Source organism: Urocampus carinirostris, chromosome 16 (genome assembly GCF_059441175.1).
Source record: "Urocampus carinirostris isolate Australia breed hairy pipefish chromosome 16, RoL_Ucar_1.0, whole genome shotgun sequence".
In the NCBI taxonomy this organism is placed as follows: domain Eukaryota; kingdom Metazoa; phylum Chordata; class Actinopteri; order Syngnathiformes; family Syngnathidae; genus Urocampus; species Urocampus carinirostris.
Genome location: NC_142364.1, coordinates 31220515 through 31234139, shown reverse-complemented (window position 1 = coordinate 31234139; position 13625 = coordinate 31220515). Strand labels below are relative to the sequence as shown.

At 37.7% G+C, this 13625-nt stretch overlaps 1 protein-coding gene across 2 annotated transcripts in view; it reads right to left on the bottom strand.

Moving 5' to 3' along the window:
- The window catches only part of ehmt1b (euchromatic histone-lysine N-methyltransferase 1b), a 37739-nt gene extending 29045 nt beyond the window's left edge, over positions 1–8694 (bottom strand). For both annotated transcript variants that reach the window (XM_088355856.1, XM_088355857.1), the window contains exons 1-3: positions 8630–8694; positions 2277–2364; positions 153–670 (exon numbers count right to left, since the gene is read on the bottom strand). In XM_088355856.1, coding sequence (XP_088211982.1) covers positions 153–670; positions 2277–2364; positions 8630–8650 — 627 coding nt within the window. In that variant the 5' untranslated portion in view covers positions 8651–8694. The remainder of the gene's footprint in view (positions 1–152; positions 671–2276; positions 2365–8629) is intronic.
- Between the last annotated feature and the right edge of the window lie 4931 nt (positions 8695–13625).

The window sequence follows — 13625 nt, the reverse complement described above, 5'->3', positions numbered from 1 at the left end:
TTACTGTCAACTCAAAATTACTTGACTTGTTTATGTTTTAGGTAACAACCAATTATGGCTCAGTTTAAAGTCAATGATGAGCCATGTGATAAAATTTATATTTGAAAGCAACACAAATATAACATAGCAAACATTGACATTTCTGAATTTACCTTTTGTTCAAGAGTGACAGCAGGCCTCGACATGGTTTTGCGAGCTCTGTGTACCATGATGGGTGTTGAAGCCGTTTCTGTAGGAGCAGTGCCATTTTCAGAGTCTTTTGTCTCCTGCCCTGATGCGGTTTCTGTAACGGGGTCAGTCCTTAGTGCACCGAAAGTCTGAGGAAGCCCAGATGGTGAGGAAGGGGGAGTTTTGGCCAAGTGTGCCCCAGTGGGTATACTCGGAGGTGACCCATTAGTCCTGTGAGGGGAAACTGCTAAACCAGGCATAGCTTCATCGCTGTCCCCCTGTTCCGACTTGCTGAGGATAATTCCATTGCTCCCAATAATAGAGCCTTGTGGTGTATCCATGTCCGACAAGCCATTTTCATTTACCAACAATGAGTCTTTGCTGTGGTCAGTCGTAGAACTGTATGTCGGGCTCTTGTGCCTGGTCATGTCACAGTCTATTCCATTGAGTGTTGGTTCAGAGACGGAAGAGGCCAGCCTGTCCAGACCTGTTTTGAGTTTATCTGTTGGTCACAATCAAAGTTGCGGAGTTTGTTGACTGCTCTAACTTTTCTCAGCTTGTACAGCTAATACAGTAACCCCCAGTTGTATCACGGTTTACTTTTTGTGGTTTTGCCACATTAGGGATTTTCATCTTGTATTGTGTTCAGCATTCTAATTGGCTAAATAGATCGGCCCCGCCCCTTTTCTGCCTGCGTCTGCCTTTGCGTCGACAGCATCGTGGTCTAAACTGTTCATTATTTACGTGCAAATCTTTTTCAATTTTAAGTTTCTCTAGAAGCCATCATGTCAAAACAAAGCTCAGACCGATTGTGGCAGGCCGAAAAGGCAGGGGAACATGCTTTCTGTCGTCCACAAAAACAGTTTCCCTTAATGGCGACAAAAAAATCATGCGATGTAATGTTGATAATTTTTAAACGTTGAGAATTCCTCTTTAATTATTTTTTAATACAGCAGGCCAAACAAAACCGGAAAAAATATGATATTTTATTGCCACACTAATAAATAAGGGCTTATTTTACTTTTCTAGGCCAAATTGAGAGGTTTCCCTTAATCAGGTTTGCAATAGAAAGCTGCTTTATCGGCACAAAAGCCCAGGTTGGTAATACAATCATATTTTATATAACTAATCAACGGTGCAATATAAAAACAAGAATATTTTTTAAAATATACTTTGACAAAACAGAAGTTTTTTGTAAAGAAAAAAAAAGGAAAAAAATAATTTACTGATAAAGTACAGTACTTTTATTTGTTGTTTGGAATGTTTTTTCACGCCACATTTTTGCCTTCTAATAGCGGCCATATGATGGCGACAAAATATCATCTAAAGTTAAGTGGATTGTGTCCTTAATCAATAATAATAATAATAATAATAATAATGCAATATTATTTTTAAGAAGTCTTCATATATAATATAATTAGACATTACAGACATTATTCGTTAAAAAACACACAAAAAATTTATACAATACAGAATTTTTATTTGTTTGACAAATGCTTAAACCTGTAAATTATGGTTGTTCTTTGGATTCAATCTATATTAGAGTATTTGATAAATGAATAAATGAATAAATAAATAAACAGTTTCTATTTCGCAGGCTTTTTGCGGGACCTTTTTGCAATGCAAGTCTCGTAAAAACGAGGGATTACTGTATTACAAATGTTCAAATTTCACCCTTTAGCCCTTGTCAATGAAGAATTAACTTAGAAAGCGCAGTTAGAAGTGCAATACTTTAAGTTATTTTTGATTGCAAATAGTCCTGCGACTGGCTGGCAACCAGTTCAGGGTGTCCCTTACCCCCTGCTTGAAGATGGCTGGGATGGGCTCCAGCACCCCGCGACCCTACTGAGGATAAGCGGTGCTGATAATGGATGGGTGGATGGATGATTGTATATTTTAGTTTCTGTCTGGACCATTGTACTGTGGGCAGGAGTGTACAGGAACAAATACACTGGGGTGTGAAACGTAGAGATTTGCCTTACTCGTGGGCCAGCCTATAAAATATTTCATTTGTAATTACAATTTTTTTTTCCCGTTCTCAGTGCATGATTACATTTTTGGTTTTTATTCAAGTACAAATGATCACATACAAAAATATTCAATGATACCTATCCCTCCATTGTTTGCGAGGTCCAGTTGGCCATCATTAGATTGTTCTTCAACTTGGCAAATGTTCCCTTTGGCAAGACCAGTGGGCTAATGGAAGAAAAACAAAGGTATTAGGATATTTTTAGAAGACACAATTATTCATCTTGAGTGTTTAGTAGCATCGTAGCAAGTGTAGAATAATTACTAGTGTGTGCAGTTTCAAAATCTACACCAGGTGTCGCCAACATTTTGAAGCTTCGTTACTTAATTAAAGCGAAGGATTACCAGTTTGAAGTGCATTTTTGAAATAATAACTGTCCTCAAGTTACTACAATGATGTATTTGTTACATTGTTATTAAAAGATTACTTTTATTAGGAGTATGATTAGGAGTGGGGCTCAGTTAACCATAAATACATCATGCTCGAAAAAAAAAACAGTATTAGGCAAAAACAGAAATAATTGATAAGCTGAATCTGAAAGGATGGATTTATTTCTTGTTAAGAATGTATTATGTATGTTCAGAGGCTGATAATGGTCATCATATTTTTAGCAGTTCAACTACTGATACTACAAATATAAAACACTTATACAAACTTTTTCATTGTTTACATTTTTAGGCTTTCTAGAAAATCAAAATCACTGGTCTATGGGCTACTCGGATGTTTTTGGGTGGCATGTTAGGGACCCTTCATTCAGACAGTCAATTTTAGATTATTAGACACAATCTTCATAATACTTTGCAGAGCCATTAAGATTTTCATTTGCAGGACACACAAGAGTGAAAAAGAATTGTCTTAATATTATTGACAAGCCTTTCAGGAAAGTTGTAAAAAAATCTACCAAACCTAAAAATCATATTTCAGAGAGAGAATTTCTCAGTTTGAAATGTTTTTTCCTAGTCGACATTAGAGTTCATTTTTAGTTTGAAAGTGATTTTTGTCAAAAAGTAACTGAAGCGATCATTAATAACTCTATTGTACAAATTTGGTGTGAATATAACTGTTTACTATTTGTAAAAAAAACAACATATTTGTAACAACTGTACAGTAACAATTTATATTACAGTGATGTATATTGCTTGATTTCTTTTTTTTCTCTATGTTTGTAGTTTTTCTAGAAAATGTTTATTTTGTTACTTGCTATAAACTGGGGTAGTAAACCACGGAAGATTCTTAGCATTCAGTAGCCATGCTTAAGTTTGTTGAATATGAAGTTCACAAATAAGCCCTCTAGAAACATCAGAAAGGTTTCTCCTCACATTGCAAGGTTACAAAAAACAGAAAATAGGCAATGGATTTATTTTGCCAACATTATTGTTTAATTTCACCACTATAGGAGAAAAAAACTAAAGAAGAAAAAATATAGTAAGTCCACACTGATCACTTATCTAGATCTAACATTTCTCATCTTCAATACTCCGTCGTATGGCATGTGACAGAAATGTGACCACCAAAAATCAAATACTGTATGTCCTTATCAAGAATTGTGGTCAGCCTGGTGTTACAATTCTCTGTCTGAGTTAGTACATCAAAGCCAATCTAGTTGTTGAGTGCTTTCTGTTTTTCCTCTGCAGCACTGTAACCATATTGACTGCAATTGGACAAAATGCAACAGATACCAATAAAAGAGCTGTTTCATTGTTATCAAACAATATATGTGCGTGAAAGACTCCAAATGGACAATCTGAAAGCAGTAAATATTGTCTAAATATTGCAACCATATTTAAACCCAATGCAATGATGCATAAATGGGACACTGGAGCTGACAAGATCAGTCAGAATCATGCAGGGCCATGTTTGAGATATAGACCTGAAGTGCCCCCCAAAGAACATTCCATCTAAGGGAGGCAATTATCACCAGTCAATAGTCGGAAAAAAATATTGTCTATTTGTGAGTCAAGGAAAAGGGTCCTCCTGCAATTCACCATTTCCATGGATTAAGGAAAACCATTTCCAAAGACTGTTTGCTCTTTCCTCCCCCTAGTGTTGAATGGTTGAACATATTTTCTCAGAACGGAGGGGGAAGGGAGGCAAAGAAGCCTGTCTTCAGATTTCCGCCATTTCGCAACTGTGTTGTTTACTGCCACAATGCGGCCAACGCCAACACTTTCCACTAGATTAGGAACATATGGGTTTGGAAGCCCATGCTAGCAGTTACAGAAGATACTTATTGACAAAGCAAATGACCATATATACCATGTTTTAAAGGTTATATGAAAAAAGGGAATGTGTCTTAAATTCCATTCAATCAGAACAAACATTTACATTTTCCTTCCAAAAACATGAGGCCAAGACTAAAGGCATCATCCAGTAACAACAGAGATAGGTGAGTCCAGATGACACTAGAGATGTGCCAATGAGGAAAAACCTTGCAGTGTCCACAAATGAGAAGCTGTGTATATATGCACCACAGACCACAGTAAATTCCAGACAGCACACCTGAATAAAAGCAGAATGCTCAAATTCAAAAACGAAAATCATTTTTGTCTTTTAAAAGAAAATGAGCAAATTCATATCCATTTCTGCATCTTGAAAATCTGAACTGCCGCAAGAAAGCGATAACAGCAAAATCTAGACTCTAGACTCGAAACTAGTATTTTATGATATAGCAAGCACATGTTGTACGATTTTCACATTTCTGGAGACAGATGTGCTTTTCCCATGTATTGAGTGTGAAATAAAATCGACCATTTTTAATGTTAAAAGGTTAGCATGTTGAAAAAAAAAAAAAACGTATCCAAAGAGATTTTTCTCTGCTTCCCCTTCAAAGTGTTACTTCATATTTTGGGTAACCCTAGGCTTTAGTGTAATTTTAAGTCCATTCGACTCATATATGAAAATATATCACAAAAGACTACATCTGGGAGGTGCGCCTCTTAACTCGTTGCGCTTCATAGTGCGGAGAATACGGTAACACTTATGTACCCAATAACCAGTCTGAATAGGGATGGGCACTGCCAGGCTGTACTTGCCCAAATAACACCTTGGGAAGTGGTGTCTCAACAACCCTGGCGGTTAAGGGATCCGTAGACCGCAAAATCATTACAATTTTGCTCAAAAACAGGTTGTTGAAGTCCGTTATCCTGTTCTTTGTTACTTGACATTAAAAAGGTGCACAAGATCATTATAGGATGTGATGACATCAGATTTAATGTGATTCACTGTTGACTCTTAGCTAAACAACCAATTCACAAAGTGGTTGGCCTGATTAATGCATTATGTTTGAATGCTTGATTTTATTTCAAAAGTAGCATTCCCCGTGAAAATATGAACACCACTGCATTATACATATACAATACATTTCTGTAAAACGAGCATACTGTTGGAAAGATTCCTATCCATTGTGGCATAGTTGGCATCCTCTGCCCAAACCTTGGGGCCAATGAAGACAAAAACACGAACATGGGTCAGAAATAATGACACATGTTCAATGTGGCACTTGAGCTGAGCCAAGGGCTGGTCTGGCTTGAAAATGCAAGGAGACTTGATAATGAGGTCAAGACAAATATTTCATGAGAACAGAACGCAGCAATGACTTGCTTGAAACATTTTGTAGTGACCCTCTCAACACAGAGAAGACATTAAAAGCAGTGGATCCCAATGTGAAAAATGGATGGGCTACAGGAAAAAAATGGCCATTTGCAATCAATTAAAAGTGGACTTTGAAGAATGACTTCACCAAAGAAGATATCCCCCAAAACTGCAATATTGTTTGCCAAAACAACTAAGTTATAAAAAAAAGAGTGGATCCTGCCATTGTTAGTGAATGGCTCGAAGATAAAAAGAAAAATATTTGAATCTTCTTTATTTATTCCAAAGCATAAAGGACAATTCAATTAATAGGACTGTAGTCTTGCAGCCTACGAATCAAGTCAAGTCACATTCGTTTGTATAGCACCTCAATCACAAAATGTCTCAAAGGACTGCACAGGTTAAAATTACACCAACCCACGATCTTAAACCAACATGCGGGCAAGGACAAACTCAAAACCTCAGCACAAGGAAAATAAACCTTAGGAAAGGGGCTCACAAGTGGTAATCCCCCTTGCAGGGTGACCAGGGTGCAATATTTTTAGTATTGGGTAACACTACACAAAACATAGTAAACATCAATAAAAGAATACAAAGGTAATATGTTAAAATTCGTCCAAAAAGTAAATGGGAGCAATGACGCCTCGTGCCTGTAAAATAGTAGCTTTATCTGCTGTTCAAAGACTGCAACGTCTTTTTTTGACGTGCAGTCTTTTTTATTTTGCAAACTAATGTTGCTAGGGTTTTTAATATGCCAACACACTATAGACAAGCTAAGAGTGCAAAAACATTAGTTATGCACACACATTATGCAGATAACATGTACTTTTTACATTTTTTAATTTCACCATTTTCAGTGCTTGGACAAACTCAAGACAGCAGGGTTTGAACATATGCTGTATACACATAAATGCCTACTTGTTGGAAATTGTCAAGATTTACACATAAATGTCAAAACTATTATGTATCATGTTATTGTTAAATAATTATTTCAGTTTGTCAATTTCACCCTTTTGAGCGCTTGGACACACACACACGTCACAGTGTGCTGGAAAGCATAAGAATGTACTTGAAAAAGGGTCATGGCTTCCTCATTAATACATGTTATGGATCACAGCCTTGTATAATGATATTACAAGTATATTTAATTTCGTTATTGAATAAAAAAGTTGATAAAATGTTTATAAATCAATATAAATTATGAAACATTTTCCATATGTTTTTGAGACTCAATTTTTGAAGTCATCGATGCCAATACTGTGTACCATTACCATAATAATTTCTCCCTTTGCAAAAAATGAAATACCGTTAAATTCCAGAAAAAATATATTTTAATATTGCAAGTATTTAATGAAAGATTAGAATTCCTGTAATTTCTGGTACCTGATAATTAAATGTCCACTTGAGGGCTTTCAATAATGGTATCGGCCACTATCAAAATAATCAATACTTACTTGTACAGTACTCCCCTATCCTCAGAAAACACAATTTCTTGGTAAGGCAACACATTCTTGGGCCCAAGATAAAATAGGTCAAGAATCCCTGTCCCGCTAACACAAACAACAGTATACCTTATTGTCTCATGTTTGCAGCTATTATAAACAATTATCCGTTTTTATGGCCAAAATTTTGCCCATGCTCGGAGAAAACTTCAATTATTTTATACATTAACATCGAGATGTCTTGTGGTCCTTGAGCAGACAGTACGCCCAGGAGAGGAGGAGGGCAAAGTACGCCGATCTCTTGGTTGAATTGCCGGAGGAATGGGTGGAGGCCCCACTGCGAGATTATTGAGGTGTGTTGCAGTGGTATTTTCAGGCAGGTCTCTATACAGTGTGCGGATGCCATTAATAATATCCTGCTGCTCTGGTTAAGGAGGGGAGAGGCTTGGCCTAGTGCGCTACCTGGACACTAGTCGGGAGATTGATCACCCTCGGCTTGGTCGCCTGGTTGAGTGTGTATGACTAAGACCCGAAACACCCAATGACCCCGGGACAGTCCAGGTTGAACAGTGAGTTGTATTGTACAATCTAGTGGTCAAATAATACACACTGTCCCTTTAAGAACTTGTGTTATAATCTGGTGAAGTTGTGTCCGTATTGCATAACAAATAAGATAGGCAATGCCACTGCAACACCAAACTTGCTTACAGAGGAAGCGGACTCTTCCAAAACGGTGCTCAATTTAAATAGAATAAGTAACGAGGCTGGTGAGCAGTGCCATGTGTTTACAATTGAAGCTGCTCATCTTGTGTTGATGTGTAGCCATCTTAGTGTTGTGCATGATACAAGGGCTAACACAACCAAACTTTGAGCTGTATTCCTCCAGAATAAACCCCTCAATTGCACTTGTTTTTGAATACACGAAGATGCTATGTCTCAGAATCTCCATATTCGCCGCCTTGCTTGCAATCGTTCACTGTCTGCTAACTAGCAAAAAGCTAACCAGCTGCATACAGTTAGCTACCACAAACCGGCAAGATTCAAAAACAGACCAAAATCGAAAGGCGTGGGATAAAAGAGCAACAATAAATCCGATTTGTTTTTAAGATCTAACGCAAACGACAGCGGAGTGTGGATGGACCCTGTATGATCACAACGGGGCGGTTAGCAAAAAAGGCGCCCGCACACGTCATGCAGGTTCCCGGGCACAGCATCTTTCCACACGTCCAGCTGCACCTCCGGTAAGCACAAAAGCAGGAGAATAGAGCGGGGAATGGTCAAAAAAACGCCGGATAAAATTAACATCCTGCTCCGGTACGCAGGCCACCCTAAAGTTTTTTATTGTTGGTGACTGGCTTAGAAGCAAATGAGAAACAAACGAAAAGGTTCACTCACTCACCTCGGTCTCTGCCGAAGCCATGGTGCCTGGACCTAAGCTCCGCCCATCTACTTTGACGTCACGTAGCCCCCTAACCCCCGAAAAAAGATGCATACCTGATTTACGTTCAAATGTAGGAATGAACAAATTGCGAAAATGGTAAAAAATATATCACGATGTTAAGAAAAATGTGATATCCTTTGAGATGCAAATATCACAGAATGCACATAAACAAGGCAAATGCAAATTTAAAGCACAGCATTGGCTTATTCAATGCCAGACATATTTTAGAAATGGGAAGAGCCGGTGACAGCCAATTTTTGCCATTTTGTCTCATTTTCGAAGGCCTAAGAAAAAATTTGTTCTGTAACTATGTAATGTTTGGAATTAAATATTAAAATGTAGTTAACCAAATTGTTCCAATTAGTTATCTGACGCCATTAACCAAACACAACCTTCATTCACCTAACAATGCGTGCTCGTTTCTTGATGTGAAAAGATGGACAATAGGCCGGCATTTCCACACGGGAGCAGATTTAATTTAACTAAGTTAACTCCATCGAATTAGTCAAATTAGCCGAATTAGTGTTGCTCGAGTCTCCGTCAAGCCTCCTCTCTCGATCTTCCCCAAACTTCTCGCTTCCTTCTACCGGGCCCACGTTTTTTTTCCTCCAAGCTGGTGTGTCGGCTCCTCCCATGGGTGTGCCAGGAAAGCCCCCTCGCCTCAATGTCTGGAGAAACTCAAAACAACACCGAGATTTATCAAAACAATGCCTGATGTACTGCGTCAGAGTTCTGTTATCAACAGAACTAAACAAAACATTCCGCATTCGGATCAGCGTGACCTGTCATTAAACTTCAGCCTACCCGGTGAAAATCTTCGTTGCACTCGATAAATGTAACTTGTATTAAATCGCATAAAATCCTTTATAGTAAAATGTATAAAATCCTCCAATTAGCATAGGACTTAAAAAATAAAGGTTGAATATCATCATTCATGAGAAAAAATATGTTTCGAGGTTTTGCCATTGTTTAGTAAACAGTAAAAATTGTTAGTGCTTTGAAACCCCTCATTTGCAAGAAAAGTTCTGAGAAAAGCTACTTTTTTGCACCTGTGCTACTTTCAGGATCCAAACAATGCTTTCCATAAACAAAAAGGCTCTTAACTTGCAAAATAACATTTTATCGAAAGAACACTGAATTTATGCAAGGCAGCACGGCGGCGCAGTGGCTAGTACTGTGGCACAGTTCTGAGGTCATGAGATCAAACCTCTTGTGTGGAGTTTGCATGTTCTCCCCATGCTTGCATGAGTTTCCTCTTGGCACTCCAGTTTCCTTCCACATTACAAAAACATGCATGTCAGGTTAATTGGCCGGCGTTATGCCGAGAAATGCACCCCTGCCGAAATTTGCATCCCGTGGCGGGAGCGTGCACACGTCACTCCCACGACTATAACCACTTTTACCTCGTTTTATCTAACTTTTATATCACTTTTTGGGAATGTAATGGCGATCATTTAACCAAAACCACTTTGTCTTGCATTTGTTGGGAATGTAATACAACTTAAACCATTCCGTCTTTCTATTTGTTGTGAATGTAATCGAGCGGTAATGCACACTGTATATAAATCACTTTTGAGCAGGTAACATGTTTATTTTGCCTTTTTCTACTCAAATCGCCCGTATTGGAACTGTTATGCACTCTACCGTAAAGCTTATTATGCTGAAAAGAACTGTCAAATCATCAACAGATAAACAGGAGACAAACGTGTTTGATTTCTTCTCATCGTCAAACGAGACGTAACTCGTCAATAATTGTATTTTGTATTTTACTTGAATAAACAGATCATCATGTGCCTAACATTGTCATAGCAACGGTGTCATTTTTTTCTAGTACAAATGATCCAACGTCAACCTAATAAATGTAGATGATGCTGGTGGGAGGGACCAGCCTGGCTGCATCAGCCTGGCTGCCTGAAAATGCATATCCTCACAGTGAAAAGCGCATCTTGCTGGATGCAACTGAAACTGTTTTAAGAGGGGGTGCATTTTTAGACGTATAAAACCCCTCAAGCAAGAATTATAATGTTGATTAATCAGGGAAGAATCATGTATATCTTTAATAACCAACCCGCTTAAAACAGGTTCAGTTGTATCCAGCAAGATGTGCTTTTCACGGTGAGGATATGGGCCCACCATGGGTTACCAGGGTAAATTTCATAGACCTGCAACCTTCATAGCCAGAGATTGATGGGGGGTGCACTTTCAGGCAGCCAGGCTGATGCAGCCAGGCTCGTCCCTCCCATCAGCATCATTTACATTTATTAGTTTAATTTTCCTGCCCACTGCTGATAGCTGGGATGGGCTCCAGCACCCCCGCGACCCTACTGAGGATAAGCTGTGCAGATAGAATAGAATAGAATATACCTCTATTGTCATTGTTACAAAATGGGTTAACATATTGTGACAACGAAATTGGGCAAGACACTCCAGTACCACATATTCACAGTGAGGTAAAAAAACCAAGAAGATAAAGGAACAGAGAAGATAAGGTTATAAAACAAGGAGGAGAAGGTTATAGTTATAATTTACACAAAAATTACACAAGAAATGTCGGCATGTAGGATGTTACATACGGTTTGGTATCGTAAGGGTTTGTGCAATATGCATTTGGTGCGAAAATAGTCTCATCTCATTAGCTACACCGCTTATCCTCAGTAGGGTCGCGGGGGTGCTGGAGTCATCATGCAAAAATAGTCATCATGTGCAAAAAATAGTCAACATATGCATTTGGTGCAAAAATAGTCATCATCGTGCAAAAAAAAGATAGTCAACATTGTGCAAGGTGAGCAGTAAACATAGTGCAGTCAACATTGTGCAAGGAACATAGACATAAGTACCATTTGCGTTCATACGAGGTAGTGTTTTTGCAAGAGGGACTTTGTCATCTTTTTAGAAATAAAAAAAACCTCTAAGTGTCAACTGTCTGTACATATTCATATCTTTGCTACTCTTACCACCCTGCTTCACTATGCTTATAATCACCTTACACACTTGGTGGAAAAGGAAGCAAGACTAGAAAGTGGGGGCTTCCTTGATGTGTGGCAAATATCTGATCCAATCCACTCCTGCGATCTAATGTTGATATATTATACTGAAAAAATTCATAGAGGCTTCATTCTTACTAATGAGCTGCGCCAAACCCTTTATAATATTTTTTAAATAGAAACAAAAAGAAAAACTATTTTTTGTTTTGGCTGTGCACGGTCAATGCTTCTGAAAACGTATTTTCATGTTACAGCACTGAATGAGTTAATGGTGAAGTTCACAAGATTTATCCTTCAAAATCTTAATTAGAAATTCAAAAACATGGGTATTACGGGAACAATTTGACAAATGTTCAATATACACACTGCCCTCATACATGAAGTTGGTAATCCAGCTTCTCCCAAACACCCTGAAGCATATCTTGGGTAACAGTCTCCAGCAGATTACTATTTTTTTTTCTTCTTAAATACAAATTATTTGCTTGGGAGTTAGCACAGGGAAATAAATATATTCATTGAAATAATTAATTATTAATATTCAAAGGATATCAATTTTTTTGAAACACTCTGTATTTTAAAGTAAATGCAGTACCACTGGTAAAAACAATTTTGATTTGTTTTTTGCCATCAGCTTCCTCCACACTGCTCTTTTGTGTCTACTAAATGCAACAAAAGAAATAGTGGGGAAAGTGGATGCATCCCTAAACCACTAGGGTTGTATAGGCACCAGTTCCTGTGGTGTAGCTTGGGCAAGTACAGCCTGGTGGCGCCCATCCCTTTCTAGGCTAACAAATGTTTCCAACCATGCTCCTACCTGGGACCTTCGGCGTGTCAGGCGAATGTGCTAACCACTGCACTACAGAAACACAAAGAAATAGTACAAAGGTACTATGATATAAAATTCCCACAAAAATATCAATTGAGTGCTTAGGGACAGGGACCGAATATATTATTTTTCTTTAAATTTGATAAGAAAACATAAATGCCTAAATACTCCAAAAATACAACTATAGAAATGCTACAATAAATTGCCACAGTAATACTACAGAAATTCTACAAGATACGACTGAAATGCAACAAAACTTAATGTCACATTGACCACTTAAACAGGGACCCAATATATTATTGTTTGATTTGGACCCAGGGTTAGTCACTGCCGATCTGTCTAGGTTGCACTAAAACGTGTATTATCTAATAATGGGGGGGAAAAAATATATTATTTTATATATATATATATATATATATATATATATATATATATATATATATTAGTGCTTATTTCTGAGCATTAGTGCTTATTTCTGAGCATTTCAAAACCAATTTGATTAAACTAATCTATTTAAAGACAAAAATCAAAAGATATGTAACGTGCAAATGTCTGTTTTTATATTTATTCATAAATGCTAATGAAAACAATGTAATAGCCCTCTCCTCTCCCTGATGGACATATGCTCCACTCGGTGCCTCACCAGAGCCCAAAACATCAGCAAGAAAAAGTAACATCCAGGTGCTCTCTTTGACTTGCTGCCCACTCAAAAGCACTAAAGGAACTTCAGTGCAAGAATTAACGGGATTAGGAACAGCTTCTTCCAGAAAGCCATTCCCATCCTGAACTCCCATCTACAGCTATGCACAAATTTCTTATATATTATTCATATTTTTTTAATCATTTTTATCCTTTTGATCATGTTTACCTTCAATTTTGTAATACGTATGTAATGAAAAAAAAGGCCATTAATTTAAAAAAATAAAAATGTCAATTGAAAAATGTAGTTAGAGAAAGCATGCACATGACCCATTCATGAGGGAAAACTCCTATAGTTACATGGTTTAATCAGATATCAAGCTGTACAGAGCTGCAAACACAGGCTGACCAGCAAATTTACAATTCGTCTTTCAGAGAAAACGATTATGATATGAGGGAAAATGACAAACCATTACTTGCAACGGAACAAAATAGTGGAATACCT